The following is a 10,757-nucleotide window of genomic DNA, read 5'->3' as shown; positions in this document are numbered from 1 at the left end:
TCCCGGTAGCATAGATTTAGTCTCTACAGGTGTGGACCGGAGCTAACTATCACCACCCACTACTTGTTCATGGCAAATGAGAGAGTGGCATCACCACAGTATGTAGGTCCCAGTTGTCCACAGAGCAGAAAGTGCCACTGGGCCTCTCCCCGCTGTCTGGTAGGCTCAGGACAAGGACTGACTAGCGTAGAGCTGGAGCACGGTGGTGGAATGTTGTAGAACACGTTCAGCTGGTGCCATATCTGCTCTCTGGTTGAGTAACACGCGTGATTCAAAGCCCCCTGTATTCGCACCATTGCAATAATCTTTGTACACAATATGCCTTGTGAGCGATGGTTTGCAAACTAACAACTCACTGCTCACTACTATTCCTGCATGAGGTAGATACACAGTGAGTATTGAGAGTTGTGGGTAGATGCAGAAATTATGACTAAAGTGCATTTAAACCAGGCATGGCAGGCGGAGCTTGTGAACAGGTCTGCCCTAGACAATGGATCCAGTTTGCTTCTCTGGCTCGCCTGGTCATCAAGCTGAGACAATGAAGGTCCATTGACAGATCAGGTAAATATCACGCTAACAGGTGGGGGAGGAGACAGCACAGGGTGGCCTATGGTGCAGTCAGAGCACATGGACGCTTGTTTTTAAAAGAGACATTAAATATTTTAATAACCTTTCCACGTTAATATAATACTGATAAAAGGTGCCCCAGTGACAGCCCTGCAGAACAAACTGTTTACTCACAGATCACGGGTTGCTGCACAGCAAGCCTCCCCCCACCTTCAAGTGCCTGCCCTGCCCTGCCCTGCAGAGCTCCACCCCAGAGCGGGAAGGGGAGTTCAGTCTCCGTGACTTCTGGGCAGAGACTGACAATCAGGAGGCCACTTAGTATCAGCTGGGGAGCTGGCCTGGGGAGGAGGGGACCCGTGGCTCACACGGAAGAGGCTATGAAGGGGGGAGTGTTAGGGGTAGGTGAGAGGCTGTCCCCAAGGCTCAGACATGCTGGGCAAGTACTTGAACCAGACATTGGCCATGCAGCTCATGGCAGAGCAAGGGCAAGCTCCTCTCCAACATTCTCTCCTGCTCCCTTCTCCTGGGGCCCCATCCACACCACTGCTCCGGGCTCCCTTTGAATTGGGAGGATATAGGAGGCACCCGTACAGCCCCACACTGCCGTATCCCCACCCACTAGAGCCAGCCTCTGGGTCTGCCCCCCCCTTCCCCCTTCCCACCCCCCCCCCCCTCCCACTATGGCTCCCTTGGCATTATTTTTTCTCTGCTTAAAAAAACCTTGCGAGATGTTAGCTAAAAAATATCTCCCGGACGTATTTCAAAGCATCATCCTCGTCGTCCTCCGTGTCTGTCCTGCTAGCACAGCCCAAAGCATCTGGCTGAGCGTGGGGCCCGGGGCCTGGCCTGGCGGTGCTGGCCCCGCCACTGCTTGCTGGACTCCATTGAGGCTCCGTCGGCGTTTGCTGGCCTTCCTGCTCCCCTTCGGTTTCAGATGGAATGTTCCCCTCCATTTCCTTGTATTTACAATTCTGGCACAGAAACAAACAGTATGTGTCCATAAAGCATTTCGTCCCAAGCCAGAGGGAGAAACACCCTTCCCCACTGGCACCAGGGCCCCAATCAACGGAAGGCTGATCAACAGCTGCTGCATCCCACCCCACTTAACAGCACACAACACGCCGGCTTAGGCCGTGAAGAACACCGCTCTTCACCACTGAAGCTGCAGGAGAATTTTGGACAGTTACCCAAGCTACAGTTTGGTGAGGACACTGCAGTTAACACCTGTGCACCTTCAAAGAGAGTGTAACGGGGTCTTTAGTGCTCAGAGGGAAGAGGGGGGTTAATCTCCTGAGGAATAAAGGATTCTCCAGGAGCGAAAAGGAGAACTTTAACAGTCAGGAACAACTAAGGACCAGTCCTGCAATCACAGCCACGTGGGCTGACCCATGCACCCATCACTGAAGCCGATGCACAAGCCAGGGTCTGCATGCAGCGATCTAACTGCAGGATCAAGGCCACAGGAAGTGGGAGACTCCAGGCAGAGAGCCCCAGGAGCTGCCAACCTAATGAGAGAACTCTGCTGATCTGCCATTAACATCGTCTCCTGCAAGGTGTGTGAAGTCAGCACTGTACAAGGCCGAGAAGGAAAGCACAGCACTTTATTCTCCAGACCCGCGCACACACTGCCATCCCCCACCCCTGGCACAGGAAGGGTCCCTGTGATGCAGGTGATGGAGAGGGAGAGGCAGACACGCGTAGGGGGCAGGGGTGAATTGCAGTATTCCAGAGAAACCTCCCCTTCCCTCAAAATAAATAATTATTGGGAATCACGCTACTAAATCCTGTTAACCAGGTGCCCTCTTTCTGCACCACCTTCTTGCTGATTACAAGGGCATGTGTGTAAAGAGGACTTCTCTCCATGCATTTACTTATTGGCATTCCTATGGCCCTCCTCACCACAGTCTGAGCATCTCAAATGGTAACCCTCACAATGCCCTGGCGAGGGGGGTGTACCATTATCTTCACTTACTGAGGGGTAAACCGAAGCACAGAGAGATTAAGTGGCTTGCCCAAGGTCATGCAGGAGTGTGTGACAGAGCATGAAATAGCATGCAGACTTCCCAGGTCTTTGCTTCAACCTCCAATCACCCATTCTCTCCTCCTGCCTGACCCATTCACTGTTGTTGCTTACATCACAACGCTTCCAGGGGGGCGTGATACAATATTACACACGCTGGACCACGGCATCACTGAAATGGAGACGGCTAGTTACAAAGGAGAACACTTCCATTTAGCCTCCCTACAGTGGAATTTCCCCAAGGGAAGTGGTGGAAGCCAGCCATTTTAAATTAGCCTGGGCAAAAGCATCAGGATAGGGACATGTTAGGAAACTGCTGAATTGACAGGAAGATGGACCAGCAGGCCTCACTGCTCACCTCAGCCAGGACCCCCAATGCCACATCCACCAGCTCCGCTTCGTTCATACAATAGATAGTCACGGTCCTGATCAGGCCAAGAGGAGATCAGAAGAGAAAACAAAAGCAGGGATCAGATGGGGAACACTGTCATGGGCAGAAATGTGAATGCTGCCCCGGTGGAAACACAATCAGCATAGGAAACAGCAGAGGAATGTACTCATGGGGGAATTCTGCACCACTGCACAATGCTGAATTTGTGCAGAAATTAATTGTTTTGGCATAGGCGTGCGCACGGGGTGTGCCGGGTGTGCCCGGGCACACCCTAATGCAGGAGTGGGCAAATGGCCCCGGGGTCTGCGCTCCCCGGCCGGAGCGCCCAGCCGAGGACAGCAAGCTGCCAGCCCCTCCCCCGCCTTTCTCCTTCCCCATGAGTCCTGCCGCCACGCGCGCAGCGCTCTGGGGGCCAGGGCTGCACGCTCCCGTGGGGCAGGGTATGGCTCCACGGGGAGGCAGTTACCTCCCCCCTCTCCTGGAGCCATGCTGCCCCGTGTGCAGTGCTCTGGGGGCCAGGGCTGCGCGCGCTCCTGCAGGGCTGCGTTTGGCTCTGCGGGGAGGCAGACACCCTCCCCTGGAGCCCTGCCGCCGCGTGTGCAGTGCTCTGGGGGCCAGGGCTGCGCACGCTCCCGCGGGGCAGCATTTGGTTCCGCGGGGAGGCTAGAAGCCTCATCTCATGCCATGGTAAGGAGTCCGGGGCCAGGGGGATTGGATAAGGGGTGGGGGGAGTCAGGGTACAGAAAGCAGGGTGGGTTGGATGGGGGTGGGATCCCGGGCAGGGGTGTTAGCGGCGGGGGAGTTGGATGGAGCATAGAAGTCCCGGGGTCTGTCAGAGGGCGGGGGGTAGATAGAGGTCAGGGGACAAGGAGCAAGGAGGGTCCTGGGGGGGCAGTTAGTGGGGGGGGGCCTCTGGAGGAGGTGGGCAGGGGACAATTTGCTGGGGGGGATTGGATGAGTTGGAAGTTCTGGGGGGGGGCTGTCAGGAGGCAGGGGTGTGGAGAGGGGTTGGGGGAGGCAGGGAGCAGAGGGGGTTGGATGGGTCGGGAGTTCTGGGGGTTCTGTCAGGGGGCGGGGAGCGGTTGGATAGGCGTGGGAGTGGATAAGGGGCGGGACAGTCAGGGGACAGGTAGGGGGTAGGTCCTAGGGGGGCAGTCAGGGGACAAGGAGCAGGGAGGCTTAGATGGGTGGGGTCCTGGGGGGCAGTTAGGGGCAGGGGTCCCAGTAGGGGGTAGTCAGGGGACAAGGAGCGGGGGGATTGGGGGTTCTGAGGGTGGCAGTCAGGGGGCAGGAAGTAGGAGGGAGTGGATGGGGCGGGGCTAGGGCGGGGCTCCCTGGGTGCACACCCTAATGAAATGGGCTGCACACGCCTATGGGTTTTGGCACAACATTTCCTTCCCCTCCCCCCCAACAGAAATGGGCTGCAGAGCTGCTGGATGCCAGTAGGGGGCGTTGGAGCTGGCAGAGCCTAGCTCACAATAGAAGACACTGCAGGGGGGGGGGTACGGGGGGGGAACTGGAGGGTTCCTGGCAGGTGCAGTTGTCGGCATGTCCTGAAGGAAGGAGGCAGCATGCAGGAAAATCCATACAAGCCCCTCAGGACCCAGCATCAGGCTGTTTTTCCCTCTGGGTCCCTGGGCTCTGTGGGGGAGGGGGTGCAGGTGTGGGTGTCTGGGCTCTGGGGGGAGGGGTTGTGGGTGTCTGGCCCCCCTGCTGGGCTCTGCGGAGAGGGGGCAGAGAAACAGGAACTGGGTTGTTGAAGGGGTTTCAAATATAATTGAAACTGGCATGATTGCATAGTATTATTTTGACAAATAAAATATGCAGATTTTAAAATATTGTGTGCAGAATTTTTAATTTTTTTTGGCATAGAATTCCCCCAGGAGTTAGGAATGTCTGCACCGGGTGTCATTGTAATGTTTGCCTTTGTTTCTGCAAGTTCCTGTTCTTCAATAGCAGGAAGTCAGAAGCTGGAGCCTGGTTGTCCTCTCACACCACTTTTACACCAGTATAAATCTGATGACTTGGGTGGAGTTATTCCTGATGTATATCAGCTCAGAGCAGAAATCAGAACCCTTCTGGATCATTCCTTTCTGTATATTTTCATAACCATCATAATCCCTTACACTTCTAAACACAACAGTTATCCCTGCAGGATTGCAAAGCACCGTACAGGCTGGGGGAACAGGGCTCCTGTACAAATCCAGCAGCAGGGATCGAGTACCAGGAACGCTGCACAAGAGGGTGGGAAGTGAAGAATAACATAGCTCAGAGAGAAGGTAAATACCCAACAAGGAATTCAACTATGGTTCCAGCTTTTGTGAAGAGTGTAATAGCCAGAACCGGCTGGTGAAAGCCATCCCGCCGTCCCTGGGGAAGATCACCCTCGACTCCACCATCCCCGGGACAGACAGATGACTGCGACCCAACATCATCGTGACCGACGCGGAAAAGAAGAAGGTCCTCATGGTAGACGTCATGGTGCCATTTGAAAACAGGTCACCAGCCTTCCACGAGGCCCGAGCACGGAAGGTGCTGAAGTACACCCCGCTGGCCGACACCCTGAGAGCCCAGGGTTATGAGGTCCAGATACATGCCCTGGTCGTGGGAGCCCTGGGTGCATGGGACCCCCCACAACAAGCCGGTGCTGAGAGCGTTCGGAGTCGGTCGACGCTACGCCCAGCTCATGAGACAGCTCATGGTGTTTGACACCACAAGGTGGTCCAGAGACATCTACACAGAACACATCATGGGACACCGCCAGTACCTGGTTGAGTAACCGAGACCGCCGACCAGGAAAATAACCCACTTCCTTCCCTGACGAACCAAGGGACGCACCCCACCCATGTACTTATTCTCTACACCAATATCGACTTGGACTCTTAATACATTCCATGGGTGGCGTACCCGAGCCCACTTATCCACTGACGCTTTAAAAACTCCCACACACAAATCTGGATATATGCTGGTTATTTGATATGTATGTACCTCGTGAACCTTGTAACCGATACTCGCAATCCCCCATAACCCAAGCCCGACCCCAGATGTACAGTACCTTCCCTCTTAACTTGTGTAAATTTGATTTTAAACATTAACTTTAATAAAATTTTTAGATTTAGGCAAACAGCTCTGTGTTTTCTGTCTCTCCTGAGAGACGGCAGCACTGCCCGCACAGCGCTCCCTGCAACTCTGACACAGGGAAGAACACCCTGACTGAGCCTCCAACTCCACTTTTGTGTGATCCCCAAGGAGAAGGGAGGGTGTTTCCTAGCCAAGCGCTGACCAGGCCCAATGGTGCTTTGCACACAGGAGCCAATGCGATTGCAGCCCCAGGTGGCACAGCTGCACAAAGCGCTTACCTTGCCACAGCTGGCTTCTTCGCCCTCTTGGCTCTCACTGCTGACATAGTCTTTCTTGGCTCCACTTCCCTTGCTGCCATCCATGGCGGGAGGACCCTCTTCTTTGCCTTCCACACAGCACTTTCCATCTCTTTGCATTAAAAAAAGGAACTGACACACAGTCAAGACTCAGCCATTTACACAGTTCAGAATTCACCAATGTGCCTGATTGTCTGGTGCTGTCCTATGCACAATCCCTGCCCCAAATAGAAGCATTCATTAATCCACGGCTAATGCATCAAGGAATGTGCGTAGGTCCCCGTTAATGTCTTAAAGGGACACTGCCAAAATAAATATATATATTTCAAATAGGGCTGTCAATTAATCACAGTTAACTCACGTGATTAACTAAAAAAAAATTAACTGCAATTAAAAGCATTAATTGCGATTAATCACACTGTTAAACAATAGAAGACTAATTGAAATTTATTTTTTTGATGTTTTGCTACATTTTCAAATATATTTATTTCTATTACAATACAGAATACAGTACATGCTCACTTCATATTTTTATTGCAAATATTTGCACTGTAAAAATGATAAAAGAAATAGTATTTTTCAATTCATCTCATACAAGTACTGTAGTGCAATCTCTTTATTGTGAAAGTGTAACTTACAAATGTAGATTTTTTTTTGTCTCATGACTGCACTCAAAAACAAAACAATGTAAAACTTTAGAGCCTACAAGTCCATTCAGTCCTACTCTTTGTTCAGCCAGTTGCTAAGACAAACAAGTTTGTTTACATTTACAGGAGATGCTGCTGACTGCTTCTTATTTACAATGTCACCTGAAAGTGAGAACAGGCGAATGCATGGCACTTTTGTAGCCGGTGTTGCAAGGTATTTATGTGCCACATATGCTAAACATTCATATGTCCCTTCATGCTTCGGCCACCATTCCAGAGGACATGCTTCCATGCTGATGACGCTCGTTAAAAAAATAATGCGTTAAATTTGTGACTGAACTCCTTGGGGGAGAATTGTATTTCTCCTGTTCTGTTTTACCTGCATTCTGCCATATATTTCATGTTATAACAGTCTTGGATGATGACCCAGCACATGTTCATTTTAAGAACACTTTCACAGCAGATTTGACAAAACGCAAAGAAGGTACCAATGTGAGATTTCTAAGGATAGCTAAAGCACTCAACCCAAGGTTTAAGAATCTGAAGTGCCTTCCAAAATCTGAGAGGGATGAGGTGTGGAGAATGCTTTCAGAAGTCTTAAAAGAGCATCATTCCGATGTGGAAACTACAGAACCCGAACCACTAAAAAAGAAAATCAACCTTCTGCTAGTGGCATCTAACTCAGATAATGAAAACGAACATGCATCTGTCCGCTCTGCTTTGGATTGTCATCAAGCAGAACCTGTCATCAGCATGGACGTATGTCTTCTGGAATGGTGGTTGAAGCATGAAGGGACATGTGAATCTTTAGCGCATCTGGCACGTAAATATCTTGCGATGCTGGCTACAACAGTGCCACGAGAAGGCCTGTATTCACTTTCAGGTGATATTGTAAACAAGATGTACGCAGCATTATCTCCTGCAAATTGTAACCAAACTTAATTGTCTGAGTGATTGGCTGAAATAGGACTGAGTGGACTTGTAGGTTCTAAAGTGTTACGTTGTTTTATTTTTGAATAGTTATTTTTTGTAAATAATTCTACATTTGTAAGTTCAACTTTCATTATAAAGCGATTGCACTACAGTACTTGTATTAAGTGAATTGAAATATACTATATTTTTTTACAGTGCAAATATTTGTCATCAAAAATAAATATAAAGTGAGCACTGTACACTTTGTATTCTGTGTTGTAATTGAAATCAGTATATTTGAAAATGTAGAAAACATCCAAAAATATTTAAATAAATGATATTCTATTATTAACGCTGCAATTAATCGCAATTAATTTTTTTAATTGCTTGACAGCCCTAATTGCAAACAAACTTGGGTTCTCTCACCACCTAGGACTGAAAGCATTTTTAGAAGATCTGGTTCATGTTTAGCCATTGCCAGTTACTTATTGCAGTTCCCTCATCTTGACCAGAAGAACTGGTGTTTAACTGTGCACGAACAGCAACTAATTTCTAGGGCCCTACCAAATTCAGGGTCTATTTTGGTCAATTTCATGGTCATAAAATTTTTACAATCGTAAATTTCATGGTTTCAGATATTTAAATCGGAAATTTCACAGTGTAGTAACCACAGGGGTCCCGAACCAAACAGAGGTCATGGCGGAGTCGCAAGGCTAATGTTGGGGGGGGGGGGGGGGGCCGAAGTCACAGTATTGCCACCCTCATTGCTGCGCTGTTGCTAGTGGTGGCACTGCCTTCAGAGCTGGGCTCCCAACCAGCAAGCCATGGAGATACCTGCAGCTGGGGGAGGTTTCTGGATATGCGTCTGACCAGGCCCTGGAAGTAGCCTTTGCAGGGGAAGAGGAAGCCCCCTCCCTTCCAGGACTAGCATCTGGAGACCAGTGCACAGTAAGTGCCCCCAGCCCTGCCCCTCCCTCATACACTAGCCAGATTTTATGGGTGAGATCAGATTTCACGGTCTGTGACGCATGAATTTGGTAGGGCCCTCCTAATTACTCCTCACCCTTGTCGCTTAATCAGACAGGTGAAGCAACGAGCCCCAGGCCATGAACCTAATCAGGATCAGAAGCTCCTGAATGCAATTCCTGCACTCAGACCACATTGCCTCCCCTCATCAGATTTTTCCAGTCCCTGGGCCCTAATCAATTGTGGCTGTGATTAGGCTCACAACTCTTCCGGGAGAAGATTTATATCCTCCCCCTGCCCTCAAATGTTTTCATTCAAAATAATGTCATGAAACATTTTTGTTCACATAAGGGCTTGTTAAAGATGGACTGCTTTACAGGTGCACACATTACTACAGGGAGGAAAAAACTAACCCAAACATGGCCTACACTGGATGGGTTAAGAACCTTATGAGAACAAGGGTTTGGATCCACCTGAACCAGCATTCACCACGTGTTCCTTATACACCCACCAGAGGATGCACCTGTACCTCGAGTACAAACCCTCCTGCAGCAGGCTGTGCCCCACTGTCTTGGCAAAAACTCCACCAAAACATGTTTTAAAAAGTCTTGAATTCAACTGAGTACGGAACTGGCTCCTGCTACTTGCTTTTGTGCCTTGTTTCTGTCTCGCCACTGGGCCCCTGGTTCTGTAAGCAGGCTCCCACAGAGCAAGGAACTCGGGTTGTCAGGCCTGGGGATGCTGGACAGAGGAGCAGCGGGCTCAAGGAGATGTTCTGCTTGGTCTCTGCTGCTAATGCCTCAGCAGTGGGTGCTACCACCTGGCCCCTAATGATCTCTTCACCCTGGCGGCCTCCTGGGCCTCAGATGGCAGCAGGGATAAGGGAAAGGTGCATAAAAAGCTGGACTCTGGGTAACAGCTTTTGCTTAATGCCTCGCCTACTCTAGGGAAACTGACACCACTTCCCACTAGTTATAACACGGCTCGACCTCAGACCTGCCCGAGATCAGTTCTAGCCTTGTGGAGCCAGGCAAGGAGTGACCTTCCCATAACGCGGCCAGGATCAGACTGAGCTCTGAAATATCTCACTGCTGAAAACACACAACAAAACCCACCAGCATCACAGAGTGAGACCGGAGGGGGGGGGGGGAAGGGGGGAGTGAAAGCTGGTAAATGTGCATCACCAGCAAGGCTGGTTTGCCCCCACAGATCTGGTGCGGAAGACAAGCTGCTCCCGGTAGGAGCAAACACACATCTCCGGACTCGTCCGACCTCCCTCCAACCCGCTTACCCCAAGGAAGGGCCTTAAGCCAGCTGCTAGCAAAGGGCTGGGCCCCCGGGGGCGCCTCCAGCTCTCCTGCCTTCTCTAGTGATGCTGAGAGGCTGCCTTGGGAAGCCCAGACGCCATCCGCAGGGCCTGCTTGTGCGGCTGCCCGCGTTTCTTCGGAGCTCGCTATGCACACGAAAGCATTACAGGCCCGCAGCTTTTCCAAGCACCGCCCTCCTCCCCGGCTAGAAAGCGGAGTTACACCGGGCTCCGCCTCGCCCTCTCCCCATTGGATGGCGACTGAGAAACACTAACGCGTCAGAGGGCTGGACAATCGCAACGGCACCCCGGGAAATGCGGCTGCCGATCTCCCCTGGCCGCTGCACTCCCCGCGCTCTGGGTGGGGATGCGCGCTGCAGCGCAGGGGCGCGGGTTACTCCCGGGGACTTCAGCCCAGTGCAATAGCGCGGCTGCCCTGCGAGCAGAGCCCGCCCCTCTCACTCCGTGGCGAGCGCTGTGCCCCTGTAGCTAGGGTGCCCCATCCACCCGCCGGGCGGGGGCTGTTTGTGTTGCAGATTTAGGCTGTGCCCCCCCCAAGGCACAGGCTGCT

General features: G+C 51.5%; 1 protein-coding gene across 2 annotated transcripts; it reads right to left on the bottom strand.

The window, feature by feature from the left end:
- Positions 1-638: 638 nt before the first annotated feature.
- CYREN (cell cycle regulator of NHEJ) lies at positions 639-10,369 on the bottom strand. 2 transcript variants are annotated; one of them, XM_008178777.4, is made up of 4 exons: positions 10,172-10,369; positions 6,338-6,467; positions 2,946-3,012; positions 639-1,538 (listed from the first exon to the last, which is right to left on the bottom strand). In XM_008178777.4, the coding sequence occupies exons 2-4, from the start codon at positions 6,463-6,465 to the stop codon at positions 1,299-1,301; spliced, it is 435 nt and encodes a 144-aa protein (XP_008176999.2). In that variant the 5' UTR covers positions 6,466-6,467; positions 10,172-10,369; the 3' UTR covers positions 639-1,298. The 2 variants fall into 2 exon arrangements, with proteins under 2 accessions (XP_008176999.2, XP_065417709.1); XM_065561637.1 differs by having other exon boundaries at positions 1,224-1,538; positions 6,338-6,487; positions 10,172-10,306.
- Between the last annotated feature and the right edge of the window lie 388 nt (positions 10,370-10,757).

Source organism: Chrysemys picta, chromosome 1 (genome assembly GCF_011386835.1).
Source record: "Chrysemys picta bellii isolate R12L10 chromosome 1, ASM1138683v2, whole genome shotgun sequence".
Lineage (NCBI taxonomy): Eukaryota > Metazoa > Chordata > Testudines > Emydidae > Chrysemys > Chrysemys picta.
The sequence above is the reverse complement of the archived record's forward strand: the minus strand, read 5'-3'. Positions and strand labels throughout refer to the sequence as shown.